Source organism: Poecile atricapillus, chromosome 18 (genome assembly GCF_030490865.1).
Source record: "Poecile atricapillus isolate bPoeAtr1 chromosome 18, bPoeAtr1.hap1, whole genome shotgun sequence".
Lineage (NCBI taxonomy): Eukaryota > Metazoa > Chordata > Aves > Passeriformes > Paridae > Poecile > Poecile atricapillus.
The window spans coordinates 9,882,689-9,898,486 of record NC_081266.1 but is presented as its reverse complement, the minus strand read 5'-3'; the positions used below and the strand labels follow the sequence as shown (position 1 = coordinate 9,898,486).

The window sequence follows — 15,798 nt, the reverse complement described above, 5'->3', positions numbered from 1 at the left end:
GCTTTGCTCAGGTTGTTCCCCAAGCCCATGTTTTGCTGTGCTGCTTTGATTTTGATGTCAATATTAAAATTCTTCTGGTGCTTAATGAAAGGACTGAGGAGAAAATTTAATGTACACCGTGTTCAACTTCAGATGCCTTTACTTCCCCATGAAAACCATGCATTAAGATTATGTACTGCTCAGATGGTTTCATTGCAAGCTCATTTGGGTTTCTTTCCAAAATAAACTGTCAGTTTAAATCTCTCTTCATACATGCATTAAATTTATACTGTTTCATAAAACAAAAGTACAAAGAATATTATTGAACAGTTCTGCTCTTGAATTCACCAAAGCTAAAATGAAACACTGGGTAGAAGTTCAGGATTGTTTGCAGAAAGATATTGCTCAGCCCAAGCTGCTGGGCATAGCTTTTAGTTTATGATCCTTGCCATTTCTCAAGAAGTGTTAGGGCTATACTGCACCTGTTTAAAAAGAAAAATTGTACATCAATGCACCATAAAGTAGTGCCCTGGGAGGCTCCAAGCAGCTATGAGCCCTGTAAACAGTTTTAGTAGAGGTTTGCATCTCAGAGAATATGACACAAAATCTCACATTTGCTTAATCACCTTAAAACTTGCAATACAAAGAAACCAGTAAGTAAATTAAAACTACTGTTCCATGCGTTTTTTAACTTGTTCTTAAGGTCAAATTAAATTAAGTGAAAACACAGTGCTGATGTTTAGAGATATCAACCCATAATAACATTGCCCTTCACTTGTGTTGCAAAAGTAATTTTCCTAATGTGATAAAATATAAAGTATTCTCGTTTGCTTGTTGCTGTTGTTACATCAGATTTTCCTGCTTAGTCGCCTATAAAGCTTGGTAAATTTAGCAATAGTCTCATTATGTGCAATCATGTAATTTGGTTCATCATGTGGAAGCTGCTATTTGAAGCTGACTGTTCGATGTGCCTAATTTCAGTTGCACTTTTAAACCCACGTATCCTGAAAGTGTGGCCTAGGACTCACCTGAGGAGTGAGAGATCCTGGCTTATCTGTAGTTCAGACTTCCAGGGGCCACAGGGTTGCAGCTCCTGTAGCATCCTCTGCACAGCTTGATTCAGTGCATTAAAATATACAAGCATCATATAGCACCAAATTTGGGGCTGTTTCTGGATGATGGGTTGAGTCATAAAGAGAAAATTTTGAACCGCTGCCAAAACCATACCAAGAAAATACCAACCCTGTTTAAAAAAGGCAATGGTGGGCAATGGGCAATATGAACACTCTGAAGTTTGGTTTCTGTTGTTAAAGGTAAAACAAAATTCCTGTGTATATTAACATAAAATCATGTCTTTACATTAACACTTAGATCAAAGCAGGAGTGCATGTTGTGTTTTGTTTTGGAGGCTTTTTTTGTTTTGTTTGAGGTTTTTCTAGACAAGGTTTCCAGTTATTCCTACTTGCTGCATGTTGGTTCATGATGCAGAGCAATTTTAGCTAGCACAGATGGGATTTCTTTCAGATTAAACAGATGATGCACTCTGGGAGCACTTCATGTATTCCACCCATTCATTGGTTTTGAGGCTATGGAACCAGAGCTCTTCAGAAGTAACCCCACCAAAAACATGTGTTTATATATCATATTATAAATATCAGGTCCATTGTACCAGCTGCTTCATTCCTATTTGTGTTGTTTGCTTCAGAATATTTTAAAATGATCATCAAAGCAGTGAAGGAACGAGTAATTTTTGCAGTGAAAACAATTTTGTGTGTTTTCCACTTGCAATAAGGATTTTTGCATTATGTCAAATGTTCATTCAATGCATTCATATTATCTCCCAGGAAAATGTAATAAGGTCCTCTTTATGAATTATTATGAGTCACTTGAACTGCTTAAAGTCTTCTTTTTTCATTCCTACCAAACCATCCTTTTAAGTAAATGACTTCTTATCATTCTCTGTTTAACACATGTCATGGGTTCATAATGTCATAATTCATTGCTGATTTGACTTCTGCATTTTCTATTTGGAATGTGACAAGAAGCTCCATTGCACTGGAATAGGGGGAAATTTCATTAAACAGGTCTATTTCAATGTTGGCTTTATCTCATGAATTACAATATCCTGTTGATGAGAAGTGTGATATTTTATTATTGGTGCTGCAGCAAACTGAAAATGTTTTGAACTGCCAAGGAAAGGAAAAAATCTGTCAGGTGTATTCTTAGAATAATCACCAGTACTTGAGGATTAAGCTCCAAGAGAGTGTGTGCTCACATAAATTTAAGAACACTTTTAAAATTGCTTCTAGTTCTATAAATTTATATGTATTTTCACTGAGTATTCTAACTAAACTAAAGCTTCTTAATCTTCTGGGTGAGATGTTTTTGTGATGAATTCTGCACCATAACTAAGGTTAGATACAATCCTGAGGTTTTGACTTCTGCACCAGATCTTTGATAGCAGGTTTGGAGTGCAGGGTCTTGCTGCTGTAGAGAAACTAGGATGTGAATTCAGTTCTTGCAGAGAGAAGGATCTCTTATTTCATATTCTCCAAGGTCTAATTTAGAAAGAAAAGGGAAGAGAGGTATAGCAATGTAAAAAAGATCTATAGATTAGTTCTTAAAAGAGGGTGCAGTTCTAAAGAGTGTACTGTTTTTGTGCACAAATAATTCGTTATTGAGTATCACTTAATTTAAGGGAAATAACAGGATCCTACATATGAATTGAAAGATGTAGATATCTTAAGCTCATTTGAAATTTTTTTTAACTTTTTTTTATAAAATGTTATCAAATCTAATTCACTAAAATCAATACTGATATAATTTTACAGTGGCCTTAAACTTCCAAACACCGGGAACACAAATGGAATTGCAAGATGGAAAATTCCTGGACAATGGTGGTTGTGGCTATGTGCTGAAACCTGTATTCTTGAGGGATCGCAATACCACATTTACACCCCGAAATGTGGGAGGATACAGCAAACCAATGTCTCTGTCAATAAGGGTAAGATGACTGAAGTGTTGTTTTGTTCCATGAAAATGGGAAAGCAAATTTTATGTATTTCAGATGCAATTATTATCTAATTTTTTTCCCCATTTTATTCCTATTCCTGTTTGTTGGGAACTAATGTTTTCAACAAGATGGTAAAACTCTCACAGAGTATCAACTGCTGCTTGGGTGCTTTCCCATCTGTATTTCACTTATGCTTGCTAAAAATATGTAGGGGTTCAGAGCCTCCAGGAGACTGTAAAAATACATGATTTTTAAGGATGCTGTACAAATAAATATAAATAATGTAGCTGAAAAAGGGGCCAGACAATTGTGCATGTGGAAGCTGAACTGAAAACACAGAATTCAAATGTGCACTTTGGGTGTTATTTCTTTCACTATCAGTAATACCACGTGTACTATTATAATGTTAATTGACAAATGGAAATTTTTAAAGATAAGATAGGAAGCTTTATGCTTCTTTTAAGTCTCATTATCTTTCTATGCATATATAAAAGACTATTTATAATCCTTAAATGGTATAAATAAGGGTGAAAGGAGGGATGAATTAATAAGTCTTTGAATTATTTCTACTTCTCCCAAATTATAATGTGATTTACTTCCCAAAAATACTTGAAATGCATGCCATTTACAAATAAATGATTAGATAAGGCCTTTATTTTGAGGTCAAGTAGATTTGTTATAATTGTTCACTAATTAGAAAAGTCCCTTTTCCCAATGAAAAGGTAATATTTCTGATTACACAGAATACCACTTGCATAAATGCTATTTAATTAGCATATAATTAGTGTGTAATTGCTATTTTGTTTCTTTCAGAGTAATAAATAGCGGAGATAAAACAATAGTTAGTGACAATTATAAAATACTTACATAATGCACGCACCTAATCAAGAACATTCTAGTGTCCTGACAGTGAGCATACCAATTGTGAATAGACATTGCTGGATGATTTCAGGCAGCCAGGCAAATACATCACTTATTTTAGCCCTAATTTGTATGAAGCTGGAATTAGGATGAGGAGAAACCCTGAATTGTAATGCAGGAGACAGACAAAACCATTGTCAATGCAGAGGAAGTGTCTGAGTTTGGAAGGAGCTGGAGAAGAGAAAGGCTGTGTTTAAGATTGAGGACTTTAGACTGAGACTTCAGGCTGGATAGTGCGGGCTGCAGAGAGGCAATGGCATCCCACTGGCTGAGGGAATGAAGGGCACAGAGAGCCCCATTCATAGCCAGCAGCAAAAACCAGGAAATTGTGGTTGAAGACAAAAGCAATTTGGAGCAGGAGTCAAAGGAAAAGCAGCTTCTGCTGAAAAAGTTACTAACCAGATGAATGCAGAAATGACAACAGAAAGCAAAGATAGAAAACATCTAAAGGGCAAATCTCTCTGAATGAATGAATGAATGAACGAATGAAGAATAGAAAAATCACATAGGGCCTGATTTTACTGAATTCCTTATCCTCAACCTAATGTGCCACAATTCCCATCAAGAGGCATAGAGCCTTTGAAGCAGAAATAGGGATGTTCAAGGTGCTTCCTAAATTTATACATCACTCTGTATCTCTGCTTCACCTTGGATCTCAAAAATTGATTTGATTTATGGCTTTGGGTCACGGTGTGCTTGAAAGAACTCACTCTTTTCCCATGCCAGGGGAGGCTTAGGCTAGGTCTAGCAGTGGGTCATGCAGGCCTTGGCAATGGCCCTCAGGACATGGCAAGGAATCTCCCATGTCCTTAGTGGGCAGCCCATCAGTGATTGCAAAGATTCCTGGTGAAGGCAGCAGCTATTCCTTAGGAAGAAAGAGCATCAGTGTTTGCCAAGCCACTGCTCTTCAGTATTTCAGGCTAGAACTTCTCTTGGGGCAAGGTGCTACAAGCACTGGAAAATATCAAAGCAAAGTGTGGGATTTGTGGGTTTTGATTTTTGGGGTGGTTGACAGGGGAATAAGAATCTCTTATGATGCTTAGGCCTGAGACCAGGATTGGGAGTCATATCTTTCACCTGGACTTTCAGGCTTGTATATCTCTCTCAATACATGTTATATACTAATTCCTAAAAGGCTGATTACTGCACAGATGTTGACTCTTTCCTAGCTACCCTGAAATATAGATAAAAAGCAGACAAAGTTGTGACTTTCATAAATCCTGTCTTAGTCTGGGTGCCAGATTACAGGGCAGTCTGAGACAAAATTTCCTGTTTTTGGAAATTTTGGTCAAAACACATCAGGAAGCTCACTGAATGAAGAGTTTTTGTCTAATACTAAGGAACACTGTGCAAGAGATGAGGCACAGGTGAGGCAGTCTGCTACATACCCTGTAGCACAATGCTGATGTCACGGTGGGTCTTGATGCTGATCCTCTCCACACAGATTGGAATTCATGAGCTCGATAGCAGAAAGTGTAAAAATCACTGTAGGCTGATTCCAATAGGATTATTTTGTACAGTAGCAATATATAATTTTTATGTATAGCTATTGAATAAAAAAACCTGAAAATTATTGTTTAAAATATTATTTCAGTTATTTATTTATCTCTATATTTATTTATTTATAAAGAGGGTGGTGAAACACTGGCACAGGCAGCCCAGAGAGGTTATGTGTATCCCATCCCTCTAACCATTCAAGGTCAGTTTGGACTGGGCTCAGACCAATCTGATCTAGTTAAAACATGCTCCTAAACCACAATGTTTCTAAAAAAGTATATATATATATATAAGTAAATTAGATAGGAAGCACCATATTCTTGATTCCACTGTGTTTATTACACCAGTTTATGACTGGCATATACTTAAAGTAATTTCTTTTGAAAGCTATTTCTATTATGGTGACTATATGGCTGTGGTGAATTAGTTCATTCTTACAGTTATTTCAATATAACTTTAATTTTCCAGCTCATCAGTGGCCATCAGTTACCACGCAGCAGCACGTCAAGGAGCAACAAAGCTAACCCCATGGTACAGATAGAAATCCATGGTGTACCAGAGGATGAAGCAAGAAAGAACTCTAGTATTGTAAGAAGCAATGGTGAGCATCAGTCTGCTTCTCTAGGCTGTGAACAAAGCACAACAACATTTTATAAGGAAACACCAACTTTGCATCCCAAGGAGTTATAGAAAATGCAATTATTTCTCTCTAGACTAGGATTTCCTGGCACAAAATCTGTAGCAGAAGTTCATGCTGTGTGTGCCATTTTTCTAGACTGGTAGATTAAGGAAGCACAAACACACAGCTGGGAGCACTCCCCCTTTCTAAAGGAAGGTGGAATTTATTTTTTTTCACACTGCTGTGGGCTCATCCTGGACAGCAGCTCAGCTCCAAAGAGCTGCTTGCTTGTTGTCCTCTAGTTGGATGGGAAGAGGGCTGGAAAGGCCAAAATGAGAAAACCCTCGGGTAGAGAAGAAGACAGTTTGATAGATAAAGCAAAAGCTGCCCACACAAGCAAAGCAAAATAAGGAATTCATTCACCACTTCCCATGGGCAGGCAGGTGTAGAGCCATTCCCAGGGAAACAAGGCTTCATTTTGGAGCTCTGAGGTTACTTGGGAAGACAGACACTGCAATTCTGAATGCCCTCCCTTCCTCCTTCCCCCCAGCTGTGAGCATGACACCATTTGTAAGGAACATCCCCTTGGCCAGCTGGGGTCAGCTGTACCACTTGTGCCTCCTCCCAACTTCCTGGGTACCCCCAGCCCCCTCACTGGGATGGGGAGGCTGCTCTGCAGTGAGAAAGACAGAAATCTCGACACTGTGGAAGCCCTGTTCAGCAATAGCTCAAACACTGGGGTGTAATCAGTGCTGTTTGAGTCAAAAATCCAAAATGCAGCACCATAGGGGTTGGCATGAAGAAAGTTAACCCTATCCCAGCCTTAACCACTTAACTTAATGACGAGGTTTTCTTAAGAAATTGCTGTAACTTCATCACTCGTCTCATTTGAAGTCTCTGGTAGGAGTAATCCCTTAATTGCTTGACAGGTGAAGTGTGTACTCTTTGTAGCTGTCTGTGAGCACTCCCTTATCTTTATAATACAGATCTTCTTGATGTCTCAGACTACAAGCTTTCTGTGATCTCATTTTGTCTGTGCCTCTGTCTTCTATGCTTCCTTTTTCTTTTTTATAGATAGCTGCTGTTTTAAATCAGCCCCTGAATTTCTTTTCCCTGTATGAACATTGCTAAAGACCAGGCAAACCCCTCCTGTTCCACATTCTCTTTTTGTATTTCTAGTCAAGTGAACGTTTTACTACCTGAATTTATTCATTTCCAACACTGTGAAAGGAGAAACTTTGACAAAAGCATGAAACTGGTATGGCTATAGGAAAATTTAAGCTGAGCAGAAGTTCTTAACCTGACTATCCTTGTCTCATTTTTCTCTCTTTTAAGGGATGACACCAACTATCTTAGGCTTTTGCCCCACTACAGTCAGTGGGAGTTTAGTTATTTGTTTAAATGGGCACAGATACCTAGGGTAAAAGAAACTCTTTACCAGTTCAGACTAGTGATAGCAGCTTAGTTATAGAGTAGAAAAAAAAGAAATCATATTTTAATCCTGTTTCTTTTCTCCTTTAATTAGCTTTGAGCCCTAAATGGAATGAAACATTCTCTTTTAACATCCAAGTTCCAGAACTGGCAATGATACGCTTCTGCGTGCAGAATGAGATTTCTGTGTGTAACAACGAATTCCTTGGCCAGTACACTTTACCTGTGATGAGCCTGAATACAGGTAATATTTTTATGTCAACCACTTATAACAGCTCAAAAAAATCTGCAACATTCCAGGCTTTTTTTGTTACTGTAGCATTGAGAGACTTCAGCACCACCTTTATTTTCTAGAACACGATTTTGTAACAAAATGAATAAATGGCACTCTCTATGTTTGAAATAAACATATTCTCTGAATGCAAATCCGTGATGTTGAAATCAGAACAATATTAATGGCAGGTGATTATTCCCACTGCAGTGTTCCATTCTAGATGGAAACTGCTCAGGTGGTATTTTAATTCATTGCAAGAAGTGAGACTAGTCAGAGCTGCTATGAAGACAGTGGTTTTGTGCACTTAGATAAGTTCAAAACCCAATACCAAATTAAAACAAAATCAACCACCAAAACCCCCTCAGGTAACCTATCTGCAACTTTTCAGAGTGGAGAACAATGGTTAAAAATAGGGCAAAATATTCATGGTATTTTTCTTGCTGGAGTTTCTTTTGTTAAGCCAGTAGAGTTCCTGGAACTTTTGTAATGAAAAGGCTGCTCATAAAGAGCAGACACAGAAGCCAATAGGCCAAGGAGAAAGGCTTATGTAAAATGGCTGTTTACTACACTGGCTTTCCAAAGCCATTTCTGACAAAACAAACAGCTTTTATTAGTGAATAAAGACGGCAAGGCAAAACACTGGAGCTGGCAACAGGCACCACACCTTTTTTATTAAGCTTAACAGGATTTGAAATGGTGCATTTTTTTTCCCTCATGTTTGGAAGTCATAAAGCTGCTTGTGATTCTTAGTTGAGGCTGAGGAGTTATACAAGAAAAATGACATTACTCTTAGAGCTCAGTTGTTTTTCTACAACATGAATTTTTACACTGATAACCTTTTCGTTTCCTTTTATTTGTATACTTCAGGATAATGAAAGAACACTCAACCTAACAATTCACAATATCTGAGACAAATTCAAATATCAGGCACTGCTGCTTACAAGCACTTGCAAAATTATTGATTGAGGCTTTTTTAGATACAAATTTTCAGTGAGGCTTAATGTCTTTATAATTTTGGTTACAAATGAGGGATTCATATTTTGGAAAAGTAAGAGCAGTAGATTTCTGAGGAAACATTTTCAGTGCAATAATTAAAATTCTAGGGAGTGAGTCTAGGTACAAAAATTATAAATGATGCCAAACAAATTGCCCCAATCCCCACTTAACACAATATAAAAAAAGTAATTTGCTATCAGAATGCCCAGAGGCCATAAATAAAATGCTTCTAAGAGGTAAAGTGATAAATAATTTCAAAATTTATTACAATTTATTACATTCATTGCAATGCTTAACATTGAGATCTCTGAAAGCAGGTCTGGAACGATGGTTTTGCTTTAGGTACCCAAGTACTCTCTAAACAGTGAAATAGGAAAATAATGTTCTTGCAGAGGGAGTCACAACAAGCAGAAGACAAGGCAAGAACTGCCTAATATGCTGGAGAGTGAGCATGGATTTCAGTCTTAGTCTTCACCATTCCAATTGCTTAAATCTGTACTACAGGACTGTCCCCAGGTCCCTAGGATTCATATCCCTGAGGTTTCCCTGAGGGCAAGTTGCTTCCAAAAGCTGAGCAGTGCTTACATCTTTTATTTTCTTTGACAGCCAGAGGGGCAAGGTTGTGCCATTTCCTCCCTCCTCTGCATTTTCTTTTGAAAGGATTCAAATCTATATCCACACTGCCTTCCTTTCCCCAGCAGCAGACTCCAACTACCTGTAGACTCCACTGGGGAGGAATGCTCGCTGTCCAGCTGCAGCAGAATTTGATTTTCCATGTAGTGATTATGTAGCTATACTCAGAGGGGCTGAAATTGAGAAAAATTCTCTACCTGGGTGGTTAAAGGCAAATAGGAGGGGGGAGTCCTCTCTTACAGTCCCTGTGCCAATGAATCTGCCATGGTGAATACTAATACAGGACAGGAACTCAATTTTTAACTCTATTATCATGGGATCCAAGAGTAGTTAATTATTTAATGCAAATTGGGGCAATTTCAATAATAAAAAAGAAGTTTTACTTCTCTCAGGAAACTTTGTAGAATCTTCTGTAGGTAGGGGCTAGAACACAAGTCTTCAGAAATTAGTCTTAGTCTTTGAAGTGTATCTTCGGATAAGAAATCAACCAAGCCTTCCACATATTGTGTGCATGCCTTAAAAACTGATCTCAAATGTAAATTGCCTACAACCAGCTTTAATATTTGCTGCCTAGAATCTGAACCTTAAATACCAGAGGAACTTATGTGTAGTGTGACAGAACAAGGGGAAATGGCTCAAGCTGTGCCAGGGAAGGTTCAGTTGGACATCAGGGAGAATTTTGTCACTGGTAGGGTTGTCCATTATTAGAAAGAGCTGCTCAGACAGGAGGTGGAACCACCATCTCTGAAGGTGTTCAAGAAACAATTGGATGTGGCACTCAGTGCCATGCCCTGGTTCACAAGGAGGTGTTCAGTCAAAGGCTGGACTTGATGATCTTAGAGCTCTTTTCCAATCTAAACAATTCTATGATTCTGTATGAAAGAAGCAAGAAATTCCAAACCCAGGTAAATGTGGCTCCCAAAGACTCCACAGGCATCCACACACAGCTAAAGAGGGATTTTGAAAACTGCAGTTCAGAACATGGATACTTCTACAAAACAGACTTACTTAAATAGCTGGAATTATTTACATATATACATAGAAAAAACACAGAATTTTTTTTAACCATAAGTGACATTGTCACTTGTTATTAAATAAGGGACATTTAGTCATATAAAGCAGTACAGGCCGGGATTTTTAAGAAAAAGTTGTTTTGTTTTCTAAGCAGGTAAGTGAATTATGTTTGAAATTGAGAACTATGGCTTTTCCAAATGCTTCAATAACCAGATGAACACGTAGCTTCATGATGGCATGACCTATCTCTGATAAAGTGAATTACTCATATGAAATTAACTTTTTAAGAAGTCATGGTAGAAAGTCTTACACTTCACTTTTTTCTGCCTCAGCTGCACAGTGCATGGCTGCTGCAGCACCGTTCTGTAGGTGCTATCACTGCTGATTCACAAGTTCTTTCATTTGCTCTCAAAACAATGTGTGCAGCACATAACCTGGGATGTTACAATGTAAGTTTGCCCATGTTTAAATATCACTGGGCTGAAAGTCTTCCATTTGAAAAAATATCACATCCTGCAAAACACTGGGCTTTTTCACTCTGACACCAAAAATACCAGAATTGAAATACTATATATATATAAATGAGAAAAACCAGCACAAATGATATTCAGTTCTAGTATAATTTCATTTTATTTTAAAGAGCTACTTACAGAATCATAAATTATGCCTTGTTTGCATTGGTGATCATAAAAACACTCCATCATAATATTTGTGCTTGTGGTTTATACGCTAATAAAGGTGTCATTATATTTACAGGTTACCGTAACATTCCGTTGATATCCAAAGAAGGCACCAAGCTGGAACCTGCATCACTGTTTGTTCATATCTGGTATTATCACTGATGCTCCACAGAAGAAATCATTCTGGAGGATTGCCCCCTGCTCCAATAAAATAACATCTCTGGCTTCGCAACAGCCCCAGTGGCCTGATTCCCAGAGAGGCACATTCACAATGATTTTGTGAAGCCAGAGGGAATATTATGGAGGGGGTATCCCAAATAAGGGCTGCTGTCCTTGGCCCTACTGCTGTTTTTCTGTAGGAGAAGACTGGGTCTGAGAAAACCTAAGGAGCCTTGAGGTGCACAGGTCCATGGGACGTGATGAGAAACATCCACAGGTCCTGAGGAAACTGGCCTGAGCCGCGATCCCTCACTTGGGAAGTCAGGGCAGGTTGGGGAAGTTCCCACTGATGGAAAAAGTGGAAACATAGCCCACATCTGCTATCAAAATCAGCGTTGAGGGAGGTGATTTTACCCTCCTAGTCTGCTCTCAGGAGATCCCACTTGGGAAGTTGCATTTAGCTTTGGGGCCTCCAACACAAGAAAGAGGTTGATCTTTTGGAGAGAGTCTAGAGGAGGGTCATGAAAATGATCAGAGGTGTGGAGCACCTCTGCTGTGAGGAAAGGTTGAGAGAGTTGGAGCTGTTCAGCCTAGAGAAGAAAAGGCTCCAGGGAAACCTTATAGAACCTTCCAGTAGAAGGGTATGTAGCGATTGGAAAAGGGTGGATGGCTTTAAACTGAAAGATTAAACTGTAATTTACATTTAACTGTAAATTAAACTGTAAGTTTAACTGGGTATAAGGAAGAAATTATTTACTGTGAGGGTGGTGAGGCACTGGCACAGGTTTCCAGAGAAGTTGTGGACTCCTCATCCCTGGAAGAGTTCAAAACCAGTAGGATGGGGCTCTGAGCAACCTACAAAGTGTCTCTGGCCATGGCATGGGGTTGGAATGAGATGATCTTTAAAATCCCTTCCAACCCAAGCCATTCTGTGATTCAATTATTCTATGAATGTTTAGAAACAATTAATAAACACTGAATGCTTTTGAATATTTTAAAAATTGAGTTAATGTCAGTTGAAGCTAATTTCAAATTTATGATTAATTATTGAGTGAGAATAATAATCCAATACATATAAGAGATCATGCTAATTTTTTAGGATATAAGCATGTGAAATTGGCATTTTTATTTGTATTGAACAACATCTCTTACCATTGTAGCTTTTCAAGGGGACAGGAAAAATTATACATACAATGTTCCCTTTAAATTTGGAAAAAGTGGGCTCTGACTGAATTATTCCTCTTTAGTGCCCACTGTCATTTTCTTACCTGAAAAAATAGTTTTCAGAAAAAAATTAAAATCATAAAAAAATCATATGCTAGTATTGGTACCTTTCCTTAGCTTAGTCTTGAATGTTCTGCTGCTAAAGCAAGATAAAAAAATTCATGGAGAGTTTGTAAAGAACCATATTCCTCATAGGAGCAGGGAGCTCAGGATACATCTTACCGGGAACTCAGAAAGTTGGAAACACAGTATTCCGAGGAGAACTGGAGAGTTTTAGAAAAATCAAGGGTTGATTATGTGTGTGAAATCTAGGAGGACAACTACTTGCTTAACATCAGTGTAGATCTTACCCATAAGACACAATTTTCCCATCTTCCTTTCAGAACTGAAGCATTGTTGACCTTCCACAGGACTACAGTTACACAACTAATGGCAGATTTGTCACTCAAATATGATTTTTTTTTTAGAAAAGGATGTTTTATCAACAAGTTTCTTTAATATCAAATAATATTGCTTAAGTTTACAGACAGTTCTGATGATAGATTGTAATGCTCTTTTTCTTTATTGTTATTCTAATGCTGTTTCATTAAATGTTGCTCTAAGATGGAAAATCAGGGCATGTGGTAAACAAGTGTTAGAAAATGTCACAGGAAATAACACTGTTAGAAAATTGCATTATAGTTTTAATAAGGAAACTGAGACAGTAGACTAAGAGGAATCTAAAATCAATATTGGAATGTAAGGTCAGGTGATTCCATAACTTTGTAAGCTGGTCTCAGTGTGTTTTCTGTGCTTGAATGACAAGGCACTTGATTTGTCTCCCATGAGACCCTATAGTACAAAAATGTTTGGTGTCCTGATCTTTGTAGTGATGATATTCTGTGTGCCAGCCAATATCCTTTGCATGTGGCGAATATTTTACAGTTTCTCACAGCTCTGAATAGATGAATAATATTAATATCCAAACAGAGTTCCCCTGACCTCCCCTTACTGAGGAGGAGCTTAGTACATCAGTTTGACTAGGGAAAGTATTTTTAGATAAAACCTGATCAAGTCCATTTGTTTGATGCTGAGAAAAACTCCAGCTTATTTTATTTCCTAACACTCCAAGTCCCACTTCAGGAGCTTTATACAACTTTCTATTCTGACGACTGCTGTGGGTGTCCTTTGGGAGAAGAAGGCAATTATCTTCACTTCTGGGATTATTACCCCTCTGTTGACCACTTTTCCACCTGGTAGGACAAATGTCAGATCTGCCCAGTATAAGGGAACTTAAAATTTACAGCAGATCAGACCACAAATCAACACATCTCCTGTGCCTTAAAACTGTGCCCCTGGCCCTGGAAAGGTTTATTTACATGGTCAGTGGGTGTGTGCAAGAGTCTGGCAGTAATGGACAGCTCATTGTGGCTGCTCATATGCCAAATGCTTAAAGAGGTGTTTAAGTGCTTCCTCAAATTAGAGAAAAACAGGGCCCATAATTAGCATCTGTGAACTTAAAGGAACCACTCATGTTCATTATTTAATATATAAATACTCTAAATCTATTCAATGCATGTATTGACTTGAACCCCTTATGCAGCATAGGAGTGCAATGTGGGAAGACTGCTGAACAAATATCTGTGGCATCATGAGCTTAAATAAATCCCCCCTGAAAGCTCACACTCAATATAATCTCTTTATTCATGAACATCAGCTTCTCCCCCCTTCTCTCTTCACACAAATGACCAGTTATATCTGCCTCTTGGATGTCAGAATAAAAAAACAATGATACATATTGTTGACAAATTAATGTCCTGGATTAAATGTGACATTGTATCAAAACTTCTAACATTCTTTAAAAAACCCAAAGTATTGATTGGATAAGATTTAATGTGAAATTTGCTGGACATCTGCAGGGAAATGTATTGTCAGGGAACCATCCCATGGTCCTCTGGTGAACTCATCACATGCAATGATGATAAATTACATCATTACCAGCATTGTTTCAACACCATCAGTGGAATTAATGGGCAAAGAATGAGGCCCCACACACTGAGAATTTAGTATTTTTACTGTACTATTTAATATTAACAAAACCAAGCCCTTCATTGCTGTCATAAGAACTTCTGCATATTGCTACAAGTCCTTAGCACGTGATTCCTTAAACTCACGCTGTCAGGAATCTGTGGCAGGAACATGGTAGCACATTTAAGACAACAGCATTATGAAATGTTAGGATATGTGCTCAGCAGATGACTGCCTATTCTCAAGGGCAACTGAGACAAAATGTACCGTGGGAAATGGGATAAAGAAACATTAGTGAGTGGGCAAATAATTGAATCATCTCGGAGAGCATTTAAATTACACTGTTTCCCAGGGAGTACCACTTTTCTTCATTGAACTGGACACTGCTCAGCTGAATGTTAACAGCTCCCACAAATGTTCCTTTGCTTTTCACAACAAGCTTCAGTACACGGCCTTGGAGCTCTGGGACTCTGTCATATACAATCTGCAATAATATCTAGTGAAATAGAAAAAAAAAATACAAGTTTGTTAATCTATTTGACAGGCAAAGCACTTCAAATAGGATGATGATTAATCCAACTTTGTGATAATTGCTTTAAACTTCCATCCAGAATAGTAAGCTATTAACCATGAGCCAAATTCACTTAACTTAGTGAATTTACCTCAGAAATACATTTGACCTTATCTAGTTTATATAAAGAGATTCTACCTTAGAATCACGAGCTTAAGCTCGTGAAATCTGATTACCATTTTAAAATAAATTTGAAACCTGTCTTGAACAATGCTTGAGAAAAAAAAAAATCAGTATTCATAATTTTCCCTGTGAAAACTGGGAAAGATTGGACCCAGTTGAGCAAATGGAAGTTACTAAATTTAGATATATCTGATACTCCAGATGTGCTGTTGATACTTCTCCAAATAAATGAGATGTTTAAATGGTAGTTTAGCATGTCTTAAACAATTATTAATGTCTATAGATTTAAAATAGCTTTTAAATTACCTTAATATTGTGAGAACACACAGGGATAAAGTATGAAATTATAATGGTGTAGTTTCTGAATTTTAAAAAAACCCCAAATAATCTGGAGCAATAGCCTAACAAGAATAAATTGCACTTAGAACAAATTCCCATGCTTCAGTCCCTGCATTAATCAAAAACTGTTGAGCAAACTGCATGTGGGCTGATAAAAATATGAAGGAAAATGCTCTCAGAGCGGGCCTGAAAGGTAAGTTTGCTTAAGAGAAGCTCATTTAATCTAAAATTTGTATGGCTGGAAATGTTTTTGCTATTTCACTTGCAGTGGAAAAATGCTTTAAATTTTAATCTCTCTATGCCATTTAAAAAGCAAAC

At 37.7% G+C, this 15,798-nt stretch overlaps 1 protein-coding gene across 1 annotated transcript in view; it reads left to right on the top strand.

The window, feature by feature from the left end:
• The window catches only part of LOC131586095 (1-phosphatidylinositol 4,5-bisphosphate phosphodiesterase zeta-1-like), a 48,495-nt gene extending 34,166 nt beyond the window's left edge, over positions 1 to 14,329 (top strand). Inside the window, exons 10-13 of the mRNA XM_058852835.1 lie at positions 2,811 to 2,983; positions 5,879 to 6,011; positions 7,555 to 7,704; positions 11,134 to 14,329. Of these exons, the coding sequence (XP_058708818.1) occupies positions 2,811 to 2,983; positions 5,879 to 6,011; positions 7,555 to 7,704; positions 11,134 to 11,219 (542 nt within the window). The 3' untranslated portion in view covers positions 11,220 to 14,329. The remainder of the gene's footprint in view (positions 1 to 2,810; positions 2,984 to 5,878; positions 6,012 to 7,554; positions 7,705 to 11,133) is intronic.
• Positions 14,330 to 15,798: the final 1,469 nt, after the last annotated feature.